This window comes from Mauremys reevesii, linkage group 1, assembly GCF_016161935.1.
Source record: "Mauremys reevesii isolate NIE-2019 linkage group 1, ASM1616193v1, whole genome shotgun sequence".
Taxonomy (NCBI): Eukaryota; Metazoa; Chordata; order Testudines; family Geoemydidae; genus Mauremys; species Mauremys reevesii.
This window is the reverse complement of record NC_052623.1, coordinates 167,116,370-167,141,863: the sequence shown is the minus strand read 5'-3', so window position 1 is coordinate 167,141,863 and position 25,494 is coordinate 167,116,370. Positions and strand designations below refer to the sequence as shown.

The following is a 25,494-nucleotide window of genomic DNA, read 5'->3' as shown; positions in this document are numbered from 1 at the left end:
ATTTATTTTTTTATATATATAATATATATAATGTTTAATATGAAGAAAGTGAGGTGCAGTGAGAGTCTTTCCGTTATATAGAGGGTGCCCTCCAGAAAAGACTGTTATGTGCACAGGGATGGCCTGGGAATCCTCAATGGAGATATCTAGGAAACTTTTTCATGGAGGTACACTGCAATCCTTTGCAGAAGGCTTCTGGGGAGGGTTACCTTATTTCTTCCTCCACGGTAGGACACTTTCCCACGCCACTCCAGTATCAACTGTGCTGGCATCATTGCGGCAGCAGCATGCGGACCTGGTCTGTACCCAGATGTTTGCTATATCTGTTCCTGTGTTGCCTCTGTTTCCCTCAGGACATTGATATCGTATAGAGTCCACCTAGGAGTGGAAGTTTTTTCATTACAAGTACTCTATTGTTTGCAGTATGAGCATGTGATCACCTCGGTCCCCGTCTTTCCCCCCCCCCCTCCCCCCCCCCACATGGTGGTTTCTGGTCCCTTGACCATTGTTTCCCAAACATACTGGTGGTTTGGTTGGCAGGGATTGGTGTTGACCTCAGTCTGCAAGCCCAAGGTGATTACTACCAGCAATGTTAAGGGAAGGGGGTGGGTGGGATTCCTGTGTTCCCTTGTGGCTGCAACCCTCTTTCTCCCCCACCCCCCAAGCCGCTCTGGACAAAGACCACAATTTGGGAAGCTTAACACTGGTCCCTGGTCCCAAAGCAATGTCTGTATTCCTAAGGGGAGGGGGCATTGTCCACTACCCACCTGCGGTCCCAACGTGGATTTCCTACAAGTTGCAGCACAAGGCCTGTTATGCAGGCTGCTGGGCCATACTCACCATGGCTGGAACAGCAAATTGGTTCATTGAACAGCCAGGGATTCTGATTATTTTCTGGCTTGCACTTCAGTGTAATAAGGGAAGTGATATTTAAATGGCAACCTTGCACTAGACCCAGGGTATGCACTGACAATGGTTGCCTTGTGCTTTGCATGCCTTATAGTGGAAAGTTTTGGCCTTCAGCACATCCTCCATGCTGGCGGAGGGGCTTTTGCAGATTAGAAGGTGGAGGGGGGGGAAGAACGCATGATGACCTGTTCAGTGAGATAATGAATGCCTCTGGGACAGGTGACATGGAGCTAAGAGCCTGGAGGATTTCATTGTTTGAAAAACTGGACGTGGATATGGACAGATGAAAAGTATACCAGGAGCATGAGTGTACCATGCAGGATGAGATGCTGCGGATTATGAAGGACCAATCGGACACATTGAGGTGTCTGAGTCAAGAAAAACAACTTGCAGCTAGATTCCCTCTATAGCCCCTGTAGAATGGCCTGAAAGCATTGCCCTGTTCCCAATACTACTTCCCAAATGTTCCAGGAAGTGGCAGGGGAAGGTGCAGTATCCCTTCCACTCAACACCAGGGGGAGGGTGCTTAAAAACAAAAGGCAGCCATTCAAAGACCTTTAATGGGCAAGACTTCTGTGCTTTCAGACACAAGCACGCTTGGTTTCTCCCCTCCAATTTTAGTGCATGGTTTGCCCAAGGTTAAATTATTTTCCTTTTTATTTTTGTGCAATAAGACAACATTTAGAGAATTAAACACTTTTTTTTTAAATTTATTCCAGGCATGGGGACTTGGGGGAGAGGAGGTACAGGGGAACTGATGCAATGGAGGGGATGGTGGAGGAAGGCACAATGCAGATAAGCGGTGGACATTACTCTAGCTCATTAGTGAAACTCTCTTTTCCAAAGCCTCCCAGAGAAACAGAGTTCCTTGCTCGGCACCTCTTCTTGCCCTGGTATCTGCTCAAAATTAGCTGCCAGCCCATCTGCCTCCGCACCCCACCCCTGCTGAAACTTCTCTCCCTTTACCTCACAGATATTATGGGGCACACAGCAGGCAGCAATAACAATGGGGATATTGTTTTCACTGAGGTCTAATCTATTAAGCAAACTGCACCAGCAACCCTTTAAATGTCCAAAGACACACTGCCCACCAGTCTGCACTTGCTCAGCCTATGGTTGAACTGCTCCTTACTGCTGTCCAGGGAGCCAGTGTATGGCATCATGAGCCATGGGAGCAAGAGAGAGGCTGGGTCTCCCAGCATCACGATTGGCATTTCAACGTCACCAATGGCTATTTTGCAATCTGGAAAGCAAGTCCCTGCTTGCAGCTTTCTGAACAGACTTGTGTTCCTAAAGATGTGTGTCACGCATCTTTCCTGGCCATCCCACGTTGATGTTGGTGAAATGCCCCTGTGATCCACCAGCACTTGGAACGCCATTGAGAAGTACCCCTTTCAGTTTATGTAGTCTTTGGCAACGTGGTTTGTGTCAAGATTGGGATATGCAGTCTGTCTGTCTGTGGCAAAACCATCCCACTATGTCCTGCACGTTTCCCAGAGTCACTACCCTTCTTAGCAGAAGTCTATTAATGGCCCTGCAAACTTGGATCACAGCAGCTCCCAGAGTGGATTTACGAACTCCAAATTGATTCCCTACTGACCAGTAGAAGTCTGGCGTTGCACGCTTCCACAGAGTGATCACAACTCTTCTCCACTGTCAGAGCAGGTCTAATTTTTGTGTTGCTGCACTTCAGCGCTGGCAAAAGCTCTGCACAAAGTTCCTGGAAGGTGGCCTTCCGCATTCAAAAGTTCTGCAGCCACTGCTTATCATCCCATAGCTGCATAACGATCCGGTCCCACCAGTCAGTGCTTGTTTCCTGGGATCAGAAACTGCACTCCACCGTGTTCAACTGCTGTGCAATTGCATTGTTTTGCTCTATGGCTTGGTTGAGTGATATCACAGTGTTCCATGTGGTGGCTCCTGTCTTGGCTCTGGAAATACGTCAGGATAAGGCATGTGGTGTATGTAATGCTCACAACAAGAGTGAAGAGCTGAGCAGGGTCCATGCTTCTCAAGCTATGGCATGTGTGGCTAAACCAGGCTTTCAGAAAAAAGATGCAAGAAAGTATGGGTGGTTTGCTGTTGATATCAGAGGAGGAAGGAACAGAGGGAGGAAACCATCATGGGAGGTCAAAGCCATGTTCTCATTCCCTCCTGCAATGTTTTGTTCCCATGAGGTATTGCAAGCCCTTCCCAAACCCCACTGCGGCTAGTTGCATTGTGGGTTAGCTACCCACAGCGCATTGCTCTGTGCATCGATGCAAGCGCTGCTAGTGAGGACCCACTCCACCAACACAATGAGTGTCGTGTGGATGCTCCTGACTTAATTACTGTGGTGGCTGCATGTTGACTTGGGGTGTGTGTGTGTGTGTGTGTGGTGATGGTGTAGATATGCCCTTACTGTTGGGCTTTTTAAAAGAAACTATCTTCATTTTTTTTTTAAAGAAACTTGTTTCCCCACTAACCTCTGTGTGATTTCTTCATATCCAGGCAAGCTCAATTTCTGCATCTGAGCTGTCACTGTAGAACTTGCTAATGTTCTTCATTGCACATAATTTATTAAACATCCTCTAGCCTTACTTGATACATTTAATAGATGATAAAGTACACTTACCAGTTGTGTTTTTTACATAGCTTGTTTGATCTGTAACTGAAAACACTAGTTCAGTCTTGTGTCATAGGAGTAAGAGAGGTAAAGTGTATGACCACACTAGTCCATGTGCAAGTGTCAATATTACCAAGTTTTATATGGAAACTGAATCATCCTGCTTTTCCTCTCCATTGTTCCTTATCTCTCTTCTTACTAACATCCTTCCAGAATATATCTTGTAATGCTTCTGTAATGTAAGAAAGTCAAATGGGATCGTTTTCACATGGGCATAGTCAGCTATGAAAAGGCCAATTGCAAGTTAATGGAAGTCAGCTGTGAAGACCATGTTTAATCTCTGAGATTTCTTAAACATTCCCTCCCTATGGTGTAGATTTTTTTTTCTTTAAAATATGCTTATTAGGTATTTCTCTCCATTTTAAAGGGACTGTAAACTGGATAATCACCAGGTTCTTATATTGCAGTCTCAGTTATGGGGTGAAATATTGGCTCCACTGAAGTCAATGTCAAATGGGGCTAGAATTTCATTCATGGATGTCTAATGGCTGTTAATGAGTAGAGATGTTTTATTTTGCTTTACAAATACTGATGGTTTTAATGCTGTCTACTGTAGAATCATTCATATTAATACAACTGCACCCAAGAATATCTTCTGCATGATCTCAAACTTTTGTGTGTATTCTTGTACTGAGAAGCTGTGCATAGCCTTCTGCTATGTAATGTCTCATAGTTGTATGAAAGAGGGTAACTTGATAAGGTTTTCTCTCTTCATTTTGACGTTTATCAGGATTGTTTTCATAGAAAGCAAAATCCAATGCCTAATCCTTGGAATGTTAAAACAGTGGCTCAGGAGCTTTTAGCATTCAGGTGAAAGTGAAGACCTGTATTAATAATGAGTTTGCATTAAACTGCTAACCACTGTAACAACTTTATTATATTCCTTTTTGCTACTTTATGCACATACCACATTTGATGGGCAAGAACACTCTGACTTGACCATGCCAGGGACTACAGTGTGTAAAAGATTGCGTCAGGCTTAAACATGCCTCTACCAGTCTTGTGAGTCATGATCTAATCAAGAGATGTGAACCCAGATTAGATGTAATGTTGGTTTACCATTAACTCTTGGGGCTTGCAAAACTGCAAATTTAGGATCCTCTATAACTTACTCTGGTCCCTCAAATTTCAATATTTGGCCTCTCTTCGGGGCCAATGCCTGTTGCTTTGGACTTGGACCCATTGCCACAGAGATCCAGAATGATTTTCCTACCCATCCGGACATAACTGGGTATTTAATGCCTTTAACTTTTGAACTTGATAATGCCTATTTTGCCACTTTTATAGCTTAATTTTAAATGACACCCTTTTGTTCACCTTAACTTACTTTTCTTAATTTTCTCCCAGTGATATAGTAAAAGCTTCTTCTTTTAAAGAGAGGCAGCTTCTTGGAAAGCTTTTTGTGCACGTCATTCTGGAAAACTTCCCCTCCGTTTTGGAGAACTTCTGTTTGATGCCATTCTCTGCCAAAGTTTTTTCCTTTAGCTTTCATTGATATCCAAAAGGAAATGTGATGGTTCAGTTTACCCTTTGTATGCCTTCCACCGGTCTACTTCTCTCTTCTGCCTCTCCTCCACATTCTCTCTTCTCTCCTCCCTTCCCTGCCCACCTATAAAGGCCAGGATGTGGGGAATAGCCATCACAGGGCCTCTGCTTGAGCACCCGAAGTGAAAGATTCTTGCGTGTCTAAAACATGCAGCTTTTTTTATTCTTATCCTAAGATAACAGAGTTGTTGGGAAAATCTTTCTTTCAGAGAGAGGACTGTGTGGAAGAGGTTTGAAAAATCTTTGGAGTCAATCTCTCTCTTTCTTTGAGAGAGAGACTTTGGATTCAGTAGTGTATAATAAAGCAAAAATACTCGTATTTATTCAGTAACTGTATGTTTTATGCCCTTAAACGTGATTGTTTTGAAATTAATACTAACCTTGTTACATGTGATGTTTTAAAGTTAAAAAAAAAAAACCTTATGTGCACTGTTTTTAAGGGTTTTTGTTTTTTTTTTTTTAAATGTGTGTAATTCAGTGGTTTATGTGCTTTAATTAGGCTAGTAAAGAATAGTTGTAGAATATAAATAAATATATAACTAGGATTTCTGATTTTACTGGTGAAATCTCAAAATGCTCATGTTTGAAAAATGGTTTAGTTTTTGTCTACAAAACACTTTGGGGTTTTTCTTTATGGTGTTGGTTTAAAAAGCATTTGCTTTATTTTAGTTCTGTCAAATACAATATGTAGTGACATCTTTTGACACTTCTTAAATTATCAGCTTCACTGTATAAAGTCAGACACTCTGAGCAAAGATGGTGATGTTATATGACAATTCTATGTCTACGAATACACGTTTTTAAATGAGGTGATTATTAAAAAAATAGTTGCTGTGCAAAATGTTAGTAGTCTTCTTCAAGAAGAAAGCAAATTCTTTTTAATATCATCACAGAAATCTTTTCATTTATCTTTTTTAAAAGCACAGTGTCAAAGTGATGCTGCTTTTACCTTTGTATATTGATATCTTTTTTTCTTAGATTTCTGTGAAATACTTTTCTGTTTTTGTTGCTGTTGTATTTTCTGCAGCTTTTATATAAAATACCAGTTAATGAACTGCCTTATTTTTAACTATTCAACTAAAGTACATTGCTGACCAAAACCAAACGATATTATATAGCATTTGAATTCTGCTTTTTCCCCAGCCCCAGATGGATATGGAATGAACCAAATGGACATGCAGATCAGGCAAATCTAGTTGGGTCCAGGTCTCTCTTTGGTCAAGTGTTTGTTTAAGGGTCTAGCAAGATCTTATTAGACAGAAGACTTTAAAAGTTCTTGTAGTAGGAATATAGATTTAGCATTGTTAATGAGATTAATATAGCTTAATTATACTTGTAAATTGTTAGTGTCCATATCTAGAAGTTCTTGTCATAGCAATGATGTATGATAAGGTAACTTTGGTCTAGTGAATAGAGTATTATATTGTTATAAAAACTTTGAAGTAAACCTGATGCAAAACTCCTAGTTCTCGCTGCTGACCCTGTGTATACCGTTTGCATATTATCTTGCCTACTGCATTTGTCTTCAAACTAAAACTCTTATTAGAGAGTATCTGGATACTTCAAACTGTTTCTTGCAGTTTACATTCCTTTACTGTGGCATTTTGTCTTGTTACAAAGTATTCTGTAAAAAGTTTCAATAAAAATGGGAGGAAAAAACCCAAACCCATGTATTTCTGAAATTATTTGGGAGAAATTGTAGATACTATATGCTGTCTTATGTTTTAATTGACTTTGATTACTTGTAATAAATCTTGCAGTCCCTCACTCTTCAGCCACCACTAAAATGCAGCCTTTTCTGGCATGGAACTTTAGTGACCATTTAAATACTAATCTGCCCAAAGAAACTAAGAATATCCCAGTCTACTTAAAACTATAAGAAGAATTTAGGTAGGCAGAACATAGTTGTAGAACTTGGCCAGAAAACAAGAGCTAATACACTTAGTATGGCATGTGCCAACAAAATAAAAAGCCATGGGGGCAGGGTTTGATTCAACACTGCTACCTCCATAACTTGAAGTCCAGGGCACTGGCAGAAAGCTGCTTGCAGTGCAGCAAATCACTCCAGTGAAGCTGCAGAATCTGTTATGTTGGTGTACCCATAGCAGTGCAGCCCTAAATGAATAGTGCAGGCCCGGGAGAGGTGGTGGCAGCTGGTGTGCACGTTCTGTCCAACTTGCCATATTTATCTCCATGAGTTTTTAGAAAAACTCTAGGGGAGGACAGTGGTGGCAAACTGTTTAGCTTTTATTCTCTCGCTAGTGATGTGGCTGTTCTTAGCTTGCACAGCCTGTGCCTGAGAGAGTGAGCATGCCAGGATATTTTTCTGTTTCATCAAAAAAGCACTCTTACTGACAAACATGGATACCCCTGAGTCTTACTGAAATGTTTCTTGGAGGATGTTGTCTCTGCAGAAGATAGGAATGAGGGATACATTTGCATTACAACTGTCATGTTCATAATACTAAAAATGGACAGCAACCATTCTCGATACTAACCATAAACTAGTTTCATAAACTTTTTTTGTTTTGGTACATTGCCCCCAATCAGTGGAATGGAGGGGCAGCAATTAAATCTAGGGGTTCTCAAGGCTGAGAAGATGAAAATTGGGCTCAGTTTCACTTGTACAATCTGGTGTTGCAAATGTAAGCCTGGTGTAACTACCCTCCAAGATGACTCTTTTCTATGTAGAGAAATCTTCCAGTAGCCGCTATAATGGCTCTCATGGTACATTCTGGCCTCTGTATGGGACATCCTTGAAGTGTCCCAGCATTCAACAGTTATAAAGGACACCTTGGGCTATAGGCATTCTTGCATAATTCATTAGGCTGAAAGCTTATCTAATTGATGCTGGAGAATGGTCATGCCCCAGGAATGGGGGAAGCTGTAAAGGTTATTCAAATAAGATCATTCAGACCATGGCATCTGGCTCCTAATATCTAATCATTACTAGAGTGTGAGGCTCCTTACCATAATTTTCTGCAGAATGAAGGTTTTAAAGTTTAACTTCCCGCTCTTTAGGGCTGTGAATATAAAGCAAAGCAGCCTCATCTTCTGGAGGCCATGCAGTACCCGTGCCTTTGTGGCAGACCTAACCTAAGTAGCTTTAAGACAGAGTTTGATAAGTTTATGAAAGGCATTTTGTGATGGGATTGCCTGCAGTAGCAGGGGATTGCACTCTGACCTTTCCAGCTCCTGTTCAGAGCTTTTCTAAATTGCAGAAGTGTGGAAACTGATTTGAAAATACCTAGCATCCTGCAGATGCAACCAAAAGCAAATAATTTAAAGTGAAAGAGTCAGGCTAGTTTTGAGCTGCAGCTGCTGCTTGACAAAGCTGTGAGCAGCAGCATAGGCAAGCCCCGGCAAAGGAGAATGCAAAAGAATGGAGTGGTGAGGGGTAGAATTGCTACTTGGATCATAAATGAGGTTAAGATTAGGTCACTGAATCCATGACTTCCAGAGACCTTGGTGACATTTTATACTTCAGCCCTAGGGCGGTGGGGCTGGAGCTGTCAGCCGGGGGGGGGGGCTCAACTCCCAGCTGCTGTGGGTGGCAGGGAGACCCCAGAGCTGCAGCAGTGGTGGGTGCTGGACCCCCCCCTCCCCATTTGTCACGGTTATCTTTAGTAAAAGTCAGGGACAGGTCATGGGCAATAAACAAAAATTCAGGAAGCCTGTGACCTGTCCCTGACTTTTACTAAAGATAACCGTGACAAAATCTTAGCCTTAATTGTAAGTTGAGGCCAGGTTTTCGTTGTGTAGTTTGTACACTGATTAGCACACTGGGGCTCTGATCTATGATCAGGGGTTCCTAGGTGGCACTGATGTAAATAATACCACCACCCTCAATTGTGCAGCAGCACGAGGGGAAAGAAGATTGTGCTGCTCTATGCCAGCAGCCAGAGGGGCTGGAAGTGGGGTTAGGTTTTCATATTTATCAAACTTCTACTAGACAGAAGCTATAAAAGATAGGGCTTCCATGCTGGGCCTGGAAACAAATCCTAATCTAAGCAATTCCAGCACCCTCCTCTTTTCCAGCAGCTGGTGTGAGGGGGGAGCTGATTAGCTTCTCCCTGTTCCTGAACAGCAGCAGTCAATTTTGTCCTCTGCCCATCAGGTGTCTTGAGTCTAGGCTTGGAAGAATTAAATATCTATTGGTGTCAGTAACAACTTACTAATGAGCAAAGTAAGAAATGTTGGCTTGAGAACTTTAGTTTGATTTAAAGATACAGTAACTTTTTAGTTTAAAAATTCTTTAAATCAAACTAGGAGATGGGACGGGGAGGGGAAGCTGACTGCTGCAAAAGAGCATGTGGATTGGACAGACTTCTCTTAGAGGAGAGTCTATTAGTAGAGATTCTCTAGGTTATAGTCAGGAGCAGAGGATGGAAGAGGATAATGTAAGGGCCAGATCAGATGAGAAACATTCATATAAAGAATTGGACACATCAGAAAAGGGCAGACAAATAAACAGTGACATGTTTTTAAAGTGCTTGTACACAAGTGCTAGAAGTCTGAATAATAAGATGGGTGAACTAGAGTGCCTCATGATAAAGGAGGATATTGATATAATAGGCATCATAGAAACCTGGTGGACTGAGGACAATCAATGGGACAATTATTCCGGGGTACAAAATATATCAGAAGGACAGAACAGGTCATGTGGGACTGGGGGTGGGGGGGAAGAAGGGGAGTGGCACTGTGAAAGAAGATTTTTACTTCATTTGATTCTACATTTTAAGTGAATCCACATGTTCCATAAAATCTCTATGGATAGTAATTTCATGCTCTAATAAGAATATAACATTAGGGATCTATTATTGACTATCTGACCAGGACAGTGATAGTGATGATGAAATGCTAAGGGAAATTAGAGGTTATCAAAATTAAGAACTCAATAGTGGGGGTTCAATTATCCCCATATTGACTGGGAACATGTCACTTCAGGATGAAATGCAGAGACAAAATTTCTTGATACTTTACATGACTGCTTGGAGCAGCTGGTACGGGAACCCACAAGGGGAGAAGCAACTCTCGATTTAGTCCTGAGTGGAGCGCAGGAGCTGGTCCAAGAGGTAACTATAACAGGACGGCTTGGAAATAGTGATGGGAAGAACATCTCAACAGCCCAACACTGTGGCATTTAATTTCAAAAAGGGGAACTATGCAAAAATGCAGGGGTTAGTTAAACAGAAATTAAAAGGTACAGTGACTAAAGTGAAATCCCTGCAAGCTGCATGAGTGCTTTTCAAAGACGGTATAATAGAGGCCCAACTTAAATGTATACCCTAAATTACGAAACACAGTAAAAACTAAAAAAGAGCCACTGTGGCTTGGCTTAACCATGTAAAAGAAGCAATGAGATATAAAAAGGCATCTTTTAAAAAGTAGAAGTCAAATCCTAGTGAGGTAAATAGAAAGGAGCATGAACACTGCCAACTTAAGTGTAAAAATGTAATAAGAAAAGCCAAAGAGGAGTTTGAAGAACAGCTAGCCAAAAACTCAAAAGGTAACAACAAAATGTTTAAGTACATCAGAAGCAGGAAGCCTGCTAAACAACCATTGGGGCCCCTGGAGGATTGAGATGCAAAAGGAGCGCTTAAAGACGATAAAGCCATTGCGGAGAGACTACATGGATTCTTTTCTTCAATCTTCACGGCTGAAGATGTTAGGGAGATTCCCAAACCTGAGTCGGCTTTTGTAGGTGACAAATCTGAGGAACTGTCACAGATTGAAGTGTCACTAGAGGAGGTTTTGGAATTAATTGATAAACTTAACATTGCCATCCAGTCCCGGTAACTTGTTATTCACCCAAGAGTTCTGAAAGAACTCAAATGTCAAGTTGCAGAACTATTGAATAGGGTTTGTAACCTGTCCTTTAAATCAGCCTCTGTACCCAACAATTGGAAGATAGCTAATGTAAACACCAATACTTAAAAAGGGCTCTAGAGGTGATCCTGGCAATTACAGACAGGTAAGTCTGTCAGTACTGGGCAAATTAGTCAAAACAATAGTAAAGAATAAAATTGTCAGACACATAGAAGAACATAAATTGTTGGGCAAAAGTCAACATGGTTTCTGTAAAAGGAAATCGTGTCTTACTAATCTATTAGAGTTCTTTGTAGGGGTCAAAGAATGTGGACAAAGAGGATCCAGTGGACATAGTGTACTTAGATTTCCAGAAAGCCTTTGACAAGGTCTCTCACCAAAGGCTCTTATGTAAATTAAGTTGTCATGAGAGAAGAGGGAAGGTCCTTTCATGAATTGAGAACTGGTTAAAAGTCAGGGAACAAAGGGTAGGAATTAATGATAAATTCTCAGAATGGAGAGAGGTGACTAGTGGTGTTCCCCAAGGGTCAGGCCTAGGACCAATCCTATTCAACTTATTCATAAATGATCTGGAGAAAGGAGTAAAAAGTGAGGTGGCAAAGTTTGCAAATGATACTAAACTGCTCAAGATAGTTAAGACCAAAGCGGACTGTGAAGAACTTCAAAAAGATCTCACAAAACTAGGTGATTGGGCAACAAAATGGCAAATTAAATTTAATGTGGATAAATGTAAAGTAATGCACATTGGAAAAAATAATCCCAACTATACATACAATAGGATGGGGGCTAATTTAGCTATAACAAATCAGGAAAAAGATCTTTGAGTTATCATGGATAGTTATCTGAAGATGTCCACGCAGTGTGCAGAGGTGGTCAAAAAAGCAAACAGGATGTTAGAAATCATTAAAAAGGAATGAGAAGGAGAATATATTATTGCCCTTATATAAAGCGATGGTACACCCACATCTTTAATACTGCATACAGATGTAGTCTCATCTCAAAAAAAGATGTACTGGCACTAGAAAAGGTTCAGAGAAGGGCAACTAAAATGATTAGGGATTTGGAACGGGTCCCATATGAGGAGAGATTAAAGATGCTAGGACTTTTCAGCTTGGAAAAGAGGAGACTAAGCGGGGGGATATGATAGAGGTATATAAAATCATGAGTGATGTGGAGAAAGTAGATAAGGAAAAGTTATTTACTGATTCCCATAATACAAGAACTAGGGGTCACCAAATGAAATTAATAGGCAGCAGGTTTAAAACAAATAAAAGGAAGTTCTTCACACAGCGCACAGTCAAGTTGTGGAACTCCTTGCCTGAGGAAGTTGTGAAGGCTAGGATTATAACATTTAAAAGAGAACTGGATAAATTCATGGATGTTAAGTTCATTAATGTCTATTAGCCAGGATGGGGTAAGGAATGGTGTCCCTAGCCTCTGTTTGTCAGAGGGTGGAGATGGATGGCAGGAGAGAGAGATCACTTGATCATTACCTGTTAGGTTCAGTCCCTCTGGGGCACCTGGCATTGGCCACTGTCGGTAGACAGGATACTGGGCTGGATGGACCTTTGGTCTGACCCAGTATGGCCGTTGTGTTCTTAGTATTTACTTTCCATGTTTTTGACATATGGTGTTGACAACTTGTTTTTAACAGTTACAAAGCAATAACTTTAATCTCAATGCTTGTCATTAAATAACTGACCTCTCCTGCTCATAATTTCCCATAACTGTGGAGAATTTAAATAAAAAAAATGCTTAAAATTGGTGTAATGTCAATTATAAAAAAATCAAATTCTGCCAAGCCTACTTAGGTCAGTCAAATCAGTGTCTGAATGGGTAGGTGAATAGGGACGAGAGGGTGGGGGATGAGAAAATAATTTAAAGTAGCTGAGAGAGAGCATGGGGGCGGGGGGAAGTGAGCAGCATAGTGAAATAATTACGGTTTAGTGCATGGGAGGGTGACACGGAGAGAATGGATATGGACATTGAAATCTGAGACATCACAGGTAGAGCAGGAAGGCACCTCAAGAAATAGCCTATATGAGAATGCTGTCCCTATATAAAAAGTTGAAAATTGTATATTTGTAAACAATCTTAATACTGATAGACTTTAAAATAACTTTTCTATCAAAGTGAAGGTTTCAGGAGAGTGTTGTTTGACCTATAGCCTAGCTCCAAAACAGGAAGGGTACTGTGAATTTGTCATAAGTCGAGCAAATTTATATTGGAATTGGAAAAGACCAACCCCTCTTCCTGCAGCCCGCTTGCCCTCCCCAATAAGGCTCAGAGAGGCTTCAGGGTTGTGCAACACCCATATCTTTACTTACTTATCATTGGCCCACCACCAGTGTCCATATATATATATATATATATATACACACACACACAAGCTTTACAGGTTTGGTTACCACCCTTATAGGCAGAGTCAACCTTCAGCTAGCTCCCTGCGCGCCTGACTTCTCCCTTGCTGTGACCTTCCTTCTTGCTCCTTCCCAGTCTTTATAGCCCTTGGCTTGTCAGGCCAGCTGGTGTTGCCAATCCTCAGGCCAGCATCAGGCATTTTCCATCATCCCCAAACTACTTCCCTTGATTGGAGCTGACTGGGCAGGGGCTAATTAGGTGCTTCTGCACCAGCACCCTGCTACATTCTCTTGCAACTTGCTTCTAATTTTTGCATTATTTGACACCACCCATCTAGACCTCCTTGGAAGTGTAAACTCACAAGAACTTTTGGCCAGTATTTCACAACTTAAAGAAAATGTGGTTTGCCACCACCAGCATCATTTTTAACAACTTGAGAACTGTAATGCTATTTGTGTTGGAAACGTTGTTTATAATTTAATCAGGAATGCCCATTGAATTTAAATGTCTTGTATTAATTGCATCCTTAGCTGAAAGAAACTCAGATACAATCCTCACTCTAAAACTAAGGTCTGATCTACATCGATGTAAGGCAGCTTATGTCCATCTAACTCCGTAGGTGTCTACGATACAATGTTGCTCCCACTGATGTAAGTCGCCCACTACACTGACCTAATGCTCCACCTCTGCAAGAGGCTTAGTGCTTAGGCCGGTGTAGTTAGGGCAACGCAGTGTTAATGTAGACGCTGCATTGACTGTTCTGGCTGTGAGCCCCTGGTGACAGTTAAATTAGTGCAAGTGCTCCTGGTAAGGACGTGCACCGCAGACAGAGGGAGCTAGTGTGGACGTGCCAAACCAATTTAATTACTGCGGTGGCTGTACGTCGACATAACTTAAGTTGATTTGCCCTAAGTATTCTGTGCATATTTTCTCTCCATACTCTTGGGAAAGGGTGGGGGCTTGAGGAGGCCTCTCTTGGCCACTTGTGCTTTTCCTTTCCTATCACTTCCCTGCCCCCTGTTATTCCCTGTGCTCCTCTCTTTACCTTTTAGTTGCCTAAATGGAGTATAGTTCCTCCCACTCTGCTCTGATACCAACTGCAGGGATGATCTTTCCTACCTGGGAAGAGTTATCTGTATGGATGGTGGCATGCTTCCTCCCCGCTAACTCCCTAGGACTGCACAGTGAGTTAAAAGCTCTTGTGTTATTATAACATTGTTCCTGTTGAATTGACTCACCCTGCTGCAGGTTAATGTCAATATAAAAAATTCAGTACACTGAAAACTTAGGAGCAGCATAACATATATTGAATTTAATATAAAAATAACACAAGTTACTGTATTGCGTGTTTAAAAAAAAAAAAAAAAAGCTTGAGTATCCAAATTTCTATTATTAGAAATAAGTTTCTGGTCTTAACATGCATGCAAAATTTACATGATCAGTTTTTATGAAACACCAGTCTTGCAAAGGCTTTATTTGAAGTTGCTGCAGAATTTCCAGACGGCCGCAGTATATGTTGCCAGAGTGGTTAGAAACCATGGGCCCTTGCCCCAGAATTTAGGTCCAGCTTATCGCAGAGCCAGAGCACATTGGATCTTTTTGGAACTAAATGACTTTTACTGCCAGTTTCTGTGCTTCAGAATTATTAAGCACTGAAAATGACTAGCAGGTTCATGTTCAGTGTCCTCTCTCAGATTTTTGACTACTGGGTGGTCCTGTAACTAGCATAAGAAACATGCCTGCTCCATGTCCCCGACCCCTCTGTCCCTTCCTCTCACTTCTTTTTATGTTTGCTTGTCCCTGTTCTAATTTTACATGATTGATAAAAGACTGTTCTGTGGACTTCTTTCATGTTTGGAATATTAAATATCCTCCCAAATGAACACGTTCTTGGAGGAATGCTCTACAACTTGCTAGATATAACTACAATTGTGTGGCTCTCCTACATGGAGTAAATATTGACCCAAGAGGACTCGACTCCCTAGCCCTCTCCCTTTTTAGAGCCCTAGCTGATGACCCAAAGAAGGCTGTGCATGGAATGGCTTTCAGCTCACTCAGATGACATTTGTTCCATATACAAAGATCCTCTAAGAGGAGACTGCTGAGAGGTTGGTGAAGAGAAAGGGAAAGCAAGGTCAGTGTGGGTGATGTGCTTCTGGACTAGTATTTGACTGTGGTTATAAGTGAAATGTCAGACTATTTATTTATAATTTCTGGGTACATGGGTGTAGTGAAGCCTTTAAATAAACTTTGTGGCTTCAGTATTTGTGAATGGTGCCAACTGACAACTCTAGAGACCTCTATCTGCAGAATTATTACATGGGCAGAAGGACTATGCCCTTTACTATTCTCTCCACAGATGTGTCCATAACATCTTCCATAGTTGCATGTATCTGTGATGTCTTTAATGCCCCTGTCTCCACCCTTCCAAATGTAATCAACTCATGTTTACCGTGATCACACTGTTATGCACAGGGTTGGCATGAGGATTTGGGGCAAACCGATTCTCCTGAACAACCTCAAATTTAAATGATTATTTTTAGGTCTGTCAAGCAATTAAAAAAAATTAATTGTGATTAATCACACTGTTAAACAATAGGATACCATTTATTTAAATAGTTGGATGTTTTCTACATTTTCAAATATATTGATTTCACTTACAACACAGAATACAAAATGTACAGTGCTCACTTTATATTTCTTTTTATTACAAATATTTGCACTGTAAAAACCAAAAGAATTGAAAAATACTATTTAACCTAATACAGGTACAGTAGTGCAATCTGTATCATGAAAATGCAACTTACAAATGTGGAATTATGAGCAAAACAACAACTGCACTCAAAAACAAAACAATGTAAAATTTTAGAGCCTACATATCCACTCAGTCCTATTTCTTGAGATTGCTCAGATAAACAAGTTAGTTTACATTTGCGGGAGATAATGCTGCCCACTTCTTGTTTACAATATCACCGGAAAGTGAGAACAGGCATTTTTGCTTGGCACTATTGTAGCCGGTGTTGCAAGGTATTTATGTGCTAGATGCACTAAAGATTCGTATGTCCCTTTATGCTTCAATCACCATTCGAGCGGACATGCTGTTGATGGGTTCTGCTTGATAACCATCCAAAGCTGTGTGGACTGATGCATGTTAATTTTCATCATCTGAGTCAGTCAGATGCCACTAGCAGAAGGTTGATTTTCTTTTTTGGTGGTTCGGGTGCTGTAGTTTCTGCATCAGAGTGTTGCTCTTTTAAGACTTCTGAGAGCATGCTCCACACCTCATCCCTCTCAGATTTTGGAAGGCACTTCAGATTCTTAAAACTTGGGTCAAGTGATGTAGCTATCTTTAGAAATCTCACATTGGTACCTTCTTTGTGTTTTGTCAGATCTGCAGTGAAAGTGTTCTTGAAACCAACAACTTGTGCTGGGTCATCATCTGAGACTGCTTTAACATGAAATGTGGGTAAAACACAGAGTAGGAGTTTAGACACATATTTAATTAACACATTATTTTTTAATGAGCTTCATCAGCATGTCCTCTGGAATGGTGGCCGAAGCATGAAGGGCATACGAATGTTTAGCATATTTGGCACATAAAGATTTTGCAATGCTGGCTATAAAAGTGCCATGCAAATCCCTATTCTCACTTTCAGGTGACATTGTAAACAAGAAGCGGGCAGCATTATCTCCCATAAATGTAAACGAACTTGTCTTATGATTGGCTGACCAAGAAGTAGGACTGAGTGGACTTGTAGGCTCTAGAGTTTTACATTGTTTTGTTTTTGAGTGCAATCTGTAAAATTTCTGCCATCACAAACTTTGGATTGGATTTTTGCATTCTTCATTCCTATAAGAAGTCCCCATTGGCTCTGGTGAGAATATTATGAGTAAAGATTATAAGAGTAGGTACTACATAAAGTATCTATGCAGGGTTGCTTTTATAATTGTTTTAAAAGGCATCCTGATTCAGATGAACTTGGGTGCTCAGATACTACAGCGATAGGGGTCATATAAGAATTTATACAGAGTTTGGGCCAGATTCTCTGGTCTACTAAGGCCACTTTATGCTATATTAGTAATGTAAAATGGCTAGAGAGAGGTGATGGAGAATTCTCCTTGCAAATGGAAACTTTCCACTAGTGGAGGCAGCTCTGTCCCCTTCTGTGGCAGTGGCCCTCCTGACCTTATGGACGTGAAGGTGTGTGTTATGGAAGGGCGTGGAGGAGCAGAGCTTTTCTAGGCTTGATCTTTCACTGCTATTATGAACCTTACTCCAATGATGGAAGTTTGAATAGGCTCCCTGAGGATGCAGCTCTGCACTGTGGTCAAGCAGAACTTGTTTTTGTTGTTACTTTTACCTAGTCCCTGGAATTATTGCAAGGGGCTCTATTCTAGCTGCAGATTTCTTCTAGAGATCATGGTTTTGGTGGGGAAGTCCAATATTTTAGAAACAATAGGCTCATTTGCCAATATAATAGTACAGAAATATCTGGCTTGATTCATCAGTATTAATGAAGACTGAAATTCAGTGGAGCTAACTCATCTCAATGTGCCAAATTCAACCCTCAGGTGGCTTGTATTTGGCTCAAAATCTGCAATGCATGTCATGTAGATTGTTAAAAAAAAACACCCTTACTTGAATGACTCATACACAATGTAGGACTCACTTAGTGTTTAACTCTACTGTAAAAGTCCTTTAACAGAGAGGAGACGGTGGGTGGTCAGTGTACTGTGTTGAGAGTCAGGAGAGCAGGGTTCCATTCCCTCGGAGTTCTCCCACGGTGACCTTGCACATGTCAACTAACTACTTTGTCTCTGTTTCCCCAGCTGTAAAAAGTGGATGAAGCCCTTTGAAATCTGCAGATGAAAAGTAATACATATGAGATATTTCTATGATTCCCAAACAAAAAACTGCTGTCTAATGGGGTTTTGTTATTAATTAATAAAATACTTACAAAATTAACCTACCAAGAATACTACACTCAGACCATTAATGCAGTAAAGTAGAAAAATCCCCCTGGACAAAACCTCACTTCAGACCTAATCCTGCAAAATGATCTGCACAGGCAGACCATTACACCTGTGCACAGCCTTAGTGGCTTCAGCTTGGAGCACTGTTCATGTCAGTTGACATCTGGAGGGGGCTGACAGTAGGTTTGGGGTGTTAAACACCACAGTGATAGGTGCTATACAAATGTTAGTAAGTGCACCATAGCTACTTTGAAGTTCAGAATACTGGATTTCCTAGCACCAATAAGTTAAATACGGTGAGTGCACAGTGTTGTACAATGAAGTTTGGAAAGTCTAACTTGCTACGAAATGGCATAATTGCTGAAAGGGCCATTTCAGGCAATTATACCCAGTTCAGTGCAGATACCTAGACCTATCCGGTAGGTCCGTAGCTACTTGGACAACTATGCCACGAGGTCCAAATCAGACTGAAACAAAATTTTGAAATATTGACATTTCCTGCAAAGTTTTGCCCATCCCTGCTATCAGGTGATAGCACTCTCTGTGTATGCACTTCTCCAGGAATCCCAGTGCTAGATGGACTTTTCCATAAGGGTTACAAAGACCATCTTGTGGCATATATTTCCACAGTTTAAACAAGGCAGTTGTGTCAAATAATGCACTTGATGACCATTTTAAATATGTATTTTGAGAAGCTTTAAAGACTCTCTTCTCCATTTTTTTTAAAAAAAAGCTGCATGATATTAATTTGCTTGGCTGAAGTGTAGGTGAATGATTGTAAAATGACAGTGATTGGATTAACATTTGTCATAGAGGAATAAAGATTTACCTGTATAATAACCTGTAATCTCTCCAGCCCCAATAACTTGCTTAAATATCTTGAACTCTTCCTTTTCTAATAGCTAACATAGGATATATTTATTATTCATCTGAGAAATTGTACTTGTAGTGTATCGATTTTTACATACTGACAATTTAAAAGTTATTCTTGTAATACATTGTCTTGTTTGCAAAATAGAACTAGTTTTAACAGATCTAAGATACTCACATGTCATGTAGAATTATATTGAAGGACGTAGCTTTACTTTTATATGTAAACTCCTATAATGACCTGTCAAACACTTTTTATTTACTTTTACAATAAACTGATCCAATATTCACAAAACATTAAACAATTGTCCTCTGTAACCCCTTTCCCTTTCAAATAAAATCCCACAGAAAAGAGTCTAAGGATATGTTTACATTGGTAATGCTACAGCAGCACAGCTGCTCCACTGTAGCGTTTCAGTGTAGACACTGCCTATGCCTATGGGAGGGGTTCTCCTGTTTGGTGGAGTTAATCCACCTCCCTGAAAGACGGTAGGTAGTTAGGTCAACGGAAGAACTTAGTACGATCTACATGGGGACTTAGGTTGGTTAACTACGTCACTCCTGGGTGTGGCTTATGTGACCAACATAGTTTAACAAACCTTATTTTCTAGTGTAGACCAGGTTGTATTCAGGGAAGTTGGTGCAGCTCTCTCAATTGCAAATATACCACAGTGAGGCATGGATGGATGGGAATGAACTTGGTAAGTGGTCCCTACAGCTCCTGCTTAGGTCACTGAGCCACAAGACATTATCCCTCAGCCCCAGTCATACCCACAGGGCTGATATCCTTCAGTGAGTACCCCTCTCCTTCCTTAGCACTGGCAGCATAGCTGGCTCACATGTCATGCTGCTATAGACACCCTTAATGTTGTCCCTATTAAATTTTGGGGGGGAGCAGATGTTATAGCTGAAGGAGGGGAGCTTATGCTGATGAGATTACCATTGTGGCACTATATAAAGTGGAACATGCCATATAACATGGGTACTTCTTGACTCTGTTAGTCACTTCCTCTCCTGTCAGCTATGCCCATAGATTTCCCACTAACTCTGTGTGGATCCCGTGATCTGCCCATCATTCCCACTTTGGAGTCCTCAGCTAACAAAGGCTTTGTGTTGTAAGGGAATGAAGGAAGGGTCATGGTTGCACTGCTCTTTATGCCCTCGTATGGGGGCACAAGGAGGCACAGAGTGCGTTTGCTGCCCTGTCATACGCTGCTATCCAAAGATGCTGAGCTCACATGCGTGGGGCACATGGGCACCTACTGTGAGATCCACCTTCACCGCCACATCTTGAAGGGTTACTGTTGGGTAATTGTTTTTTAACAATAGGAACAAAGCATTTTGAAAAAAGGATTTTGAAACAGTCTACATGCATGTCTTCTTACCTAAAGGCTTACCATCTTGACAGTAGCAGGGGCAGGCCTAGTTTCTTCAAACACTCCAGCAGGTCCTGGGTGTCATTCCAGGGGTGCTGGAACAGTTTTTATAGTGGGGGTGCTGAGAACCATTGAACCAAACTGTAAAACCCTGTATGTAATGGAAACCACTTCAAGCCAGGGGCTGCTGCAGCACCCCTGCAATCCTAGTTGCAGCACCTATGTGTCATTCTGCTTTTGCCAAACACTTCCCCGGCAACTTCCCTCTCTCTGGAGAATGAGTCCTTCTAACGCAGCCAGAGTTCCTTTGTTTAGTTCCCAGGCTTTTGGCACCGCTAGTCCAAGCAAGCTCTGTAGATATGTTGCATGTCTATGCTGCATTTGCATGTCTGGTAAAACGAGAGGGGAAACTCTCTCCTATAAGATGTCCTATAGCCTAGGGCAGTGGTTCTCACACTTTTGTACTGATGACCCCTTTCACAAAACAAGCCTCTGAGTGTGGACCCCCCCCACCTTATAAATTAAAAACACTTTTTTATATATTAAACACCATTATAAATGCTTGAGGCAAAGCGGGCTTTGAGGTGGAGACTGATAGCTCATGACTTCCCATGTAATAACCTCGCGACCCCTTGAGGGGTCCTGACCCCCAGTTTGAAAACCCCTGGCCTAGGGCAATGTGCACTGAGTTGCAAGCCAGGAGACCATGAATTCTAGTAACAGCTCTTTCAGTGGCTGCTGTTAATATTTCTGGTTACCTTCTTGTTGTTAACCCAGGCTTCATATTCCTACCTTAGAAGGAGGTAACTAATATTCACTCATTTTACAGATAAGGTAAGTGAGGAATTACACAAGGTCACTTCAGGCTGAGAGGGAATGCTGAGACTCACGGTGGTATGTTTACTTAAATGCTAACCATTTAAAAACTTTGCTAACTATATTTCATAACTTTCTTATTTCCAGCTATTGCCATTACATCAAGCAAGTGAGCACAGGAATATGTTTTGTTGCGAGATGTTATCTTATAAGTATCTGTACAGCATATTTTTTATAATTCTGTTGGACATTAGAACTACTTAGTCTCTGTTTTCCCTTCTCTGTATGGGATTTGTTACCCCAAAGTACTTCCTCTTTCTTCTCACATCAGCATCTAGAAACCCTGTAATAACAACGTGGTTGTGGTTCTTGAGATTGCCTGTCAACATCACTTAGTGTGTCATAAACAGTAGGATGAATGTGTTGTTCCCTCCGAATGTTGATAATCCTCCTTACCAAGTTCCAACAATCTTGAAGATGCACAACTGAAACATTTATTTTAGCTGTTCTGTAAATAAAGATGAAATAAAGTAATGGTGAAAGGCAAGTGTTGAACTAACTGGTCTAAAACTATAAACTAGCCTCAATATGTACTCAGAAGAAAAGTTTAGTCTTTGGCAGTGTGTCCATTCCTCAGATAACAATCACTTGTTAGGAGCAGAATTCATTTATACGTTGTCCTTTTCAATTCCTTATTTCATAAATAAAGCCAAACTTTTGCTCAAATGCCAAACATTTATAAAGTCAGTGAAATATTTCACCATGAATCTAAACAAGGCTCCATGTTCTTTTTACACATACATAATTGAAATGACCATGTAAAATAAGTCTCTTGCTAATCAGTGGTATCTGCAATCAGCCTTTGGCTGATTCCCTTTGTGTACTTTTTAATTGATTTGGTTATTATGTTGAGCAACACCATAAATTATACCAGTTTATTGGACTGAGAAATTGTTGTTAATGCACTGAGTTATTTATTGTGTTAATGGTCCATGTAAATCTGATTAGAGCCTTAAAACCACTAGGGCTGATTCACTATTCCCCTGAACCTCATATATTTATTTATACAAGTACAAATAGCACGCAAAATGATTCCAAATCAGAGTGGACTGGTATAAATGGCTATATAAGGTTCAGGGCAGAGGTAAATCAGGCCCTTCGGCTTTTTCCCCATTGATAGAGCCTAATTTTGCGTCATTGAACTCAATTATAGCAGAGTCAGGGCTGCAGTTTCAAAATTTCTGTTTTTACATATGAGCAAGTTGTCAATTCATGTTTCCTCATTGGCTTGTTGTGTTGCTAATTTGCCGCCTCTAACAGTTTAACCAGGCAACTATATTAATTGATTCTAATTAACTTAGAACCCTATCTGAATGTTTCTTTTCTTTCTTTCTTTTTTTTTTTTTTTTAAGCCTGAGATGGCTTCTGCACTGAAGCGCACAATAGAGGCTTTGATGGAGAGAGGAGCAGTTGTGAGGAACTTGGAAAACCTGGGAGAAAGATCACTGCCATATAGAATCTCCAAGCATAATCAAGATCACAGAAAAGGAGGGTATGGTCTATATAAGATCCCTTAAAATCCCTTTGATCTCTTAAAATGTAAACATTTATGGTGGCTGGTTTGGTCTTTTCTGTGGGTATCAGATTAAATGTGTAGGAGATGGGTAACCCAAGTAAGTATCCTATGACTACTGGCATATAACTTGTAAAGCACTATGAGTTCTAAGTATTTTTATCTTGTGCGAGTTAGTTTTTATTGTAAGTCCATAAACCATAGTGCTGCAAATAGTCTTGTTTCAAGTGTCTAAACAAGCTGTATTCTGATCGTGTGTCTACGTTGCAGTTAAAAACCCTCTGCTGACCCGTGCCAGCTGATTTGGACTTGTGGGGCTCGGGCTGTTTAACTGCAATGTAGATGTCTGGGCTCATGCTGGAGCCCAGGCTCTAGGACCATGGTAGGTGGGAGGGTCCCGGAGCTCGGGCTGCAGCGTCTACACTGCTGTTAAACACACCCTTAGTTCAAGCCCCGTGAACCCAAGTCAACTGGCATGGGACAGCTGCGGACGTCTGACTGCCGTGTAGACACACCCTGAGAGACACTTTCCACAATAAAGACACTCCTTCCTCCTGGATGCGTAATTTTTTTTTCCAGAAGCCAGTGACAGGACTTCAGCAACAACAACAGGATCTATTGACCTTAAATGAAATGTCAATACTAATTGGCAGTAGTGATTTTTTTTTTTTAATTCCACCATGTCTGAACTGTTGGCTGCCGTATATGCCCTGTAAGACACACTTGTTTCCATGATGCTGTTTTTAATTAAAGAGGACTATCTGTCTGCATAATTTGAGGGAAGTATAATAATGACTTTATTATTTTGCGGATAATTTTTGCAGAATGGGTTTATGTGATATACTGCATTATTATATTGAATATAAACCCTCTTCCTGGATGCAGTGAGAATGTAATGAAGATTTCATCCTTTTGATTGCTTAACCATGTGCTTTGCTGCTGTTAAACTCTTTGAGACTACCTCTGATATGCTGCCTCTCTGCAAGGATTGAGAAATGTTGCTAGGCAACGAGTATTACATAGTGGCTGCATACAATACTCAAAATAACAATTAGATATATTTTTCTTAATATTTTTAATGTAAATATGTGAAATTTGATGTCCAGCCAATATGCAAACTAACCTTTGGATAGGTTGGGTACATGCAAAGGGAAAATCATGTACTCTTTGAAAGATGTATGTGTAAGCTGCATAGCCTTTCTCAGCTTCTGTCCTCACGGTTGACTCACAAATTCAGTCCCACTTGAGAAGACCTTTTTATTCTCCTGTGTAAAGTCAGAGAGGTGATCTCTGCCAGTTTGAGGGGGAGAAACAAAACCAACAAACAATTCCCCCTCTCCCTCACTCAAAAAAACCTTGAAACCTCCATGACGTGCATATTGCTAACCAAAGCAACAGCACTGTGTGACCATCACCTTCCTTCGTGGTGTTTGTAATTATCTTGCACTGGGGCATTGCTTAATCCTGCAAGCCATTAGTCCAGTGTTTAGTCACTTTCATGTTTAGACAATGAAACTGTTCACAGGATCTAACAAATAAATTGTGGCCTCTTCAGCTCTGGGGCTGCATTTTCTGTCACTTGCCATGCATGTTTCTGGTGCTACATACAATTGCACACAAACAGCTACGTTAAAAGAACATTAAAATTGCAAAGTCAAGCCCTCAGAAGTAAGGAAATGACAGAATTAAGTTTGCCCGCACAACCTTAATTTGTCTCCTGCCTCATTCCGTGCACAGGATGGACAGTGCACACTGAATGAGCAACTATTCACTGTTTTAAGTTTTATCCCATTGTTCAATATATGGCTGTAGACCTTATTTACTGCACACTGTTCAAACCGTTCTCTGAGGGTATGGCTACACTTACGGTTTGCAGCGCTGGTCATCCAGCTGTGTAGGAGCAGCGCTGGTGTGTGGCCACACTCACAGCTACCAGCGCTGGTGTGTGGCCACATTTGCAGCATTAGCAGCGCTGTTGGGAGTGATGCATTATGGGCAGCTATCCCAGCATTCAAGTGGCTGCAACGTGCTTTTCAAAAGAGTGGGGTGGAGTGGGGTCTAGTGTGACAGGGAGCGGGGGGAGAGAGAGAGTGAATTTTTGGAGCCAACACTGTGTGTTTAGCTTCCTGCCTTGAAAAATCAGAACATTTTTCCGACCCCTTAGTCTTAACTCTTAATTGCAAACAGCCTGCAGCCAACACGACTCCCCGCTGTTTCATTCGCTCCCTGCCTGCCTCTCATTTGATTGTTTTACAGCCAGGTACAGATGATCACAGCAAACAGGAGCTCTGTTTGTTTTTTAGATAAGCAGCAACGGCAACGAGCTCCCCGCAGCTCGTTCACAAGAAAACAAAGAGAGGCTGCATAACAAAACAAAGAGTAATTTATAAAAGCATTCTGGGATACATCCTTATACCCTGGAGGCCAATCACAGCGCTGGTGTGTGGCCACACTTGATGACCAGCGCTGCAGCACCAGCGCTGGAATCCTTATTCCCCATGCCGAGAGGGGTGTACGGCCAGCGCTGCAGCCAGGGAGTTGCAGCGCTGGAAGTGCCTTGCAGGTGTGGCCACTTA

The 25,494-nt window shown here is 41.2% G+C and overlaps 1 protein-coding gene across 7 annotated transcripts in view; it reads left to right on the top strand.

Moving 5' to 3' along the window:
- LOC120396003 (sodium/myo-inositol cotransporter) overlaps positions 1-25,494 on the top strand; it is a 116,901-nt gene that overhangs the window by 78,420 nt on the left and 12,987 nt on the right. For 4 of the 7 annotated variants that reach the window (XM_039520876.1, XM_039520871.1, XM_039520874.1 and 1 more), the window contains one exon: positions 22,758-22,897. In XM_039520876.1, the coding sequence (XP_039376810.1) occupies positions 22,758-22,897 (140 nt within the window). Of the gene's footprint in view, positions 1-6,262; positions 6,785-21,042; positions 21,424-22,757; positions 22,898-25,494 lie in introns of those variants that run through there. The other 3 variants (XR_005592917.1, XM_039520872.1, XM_039520875.1) reach the window with 2 other exon arrangements.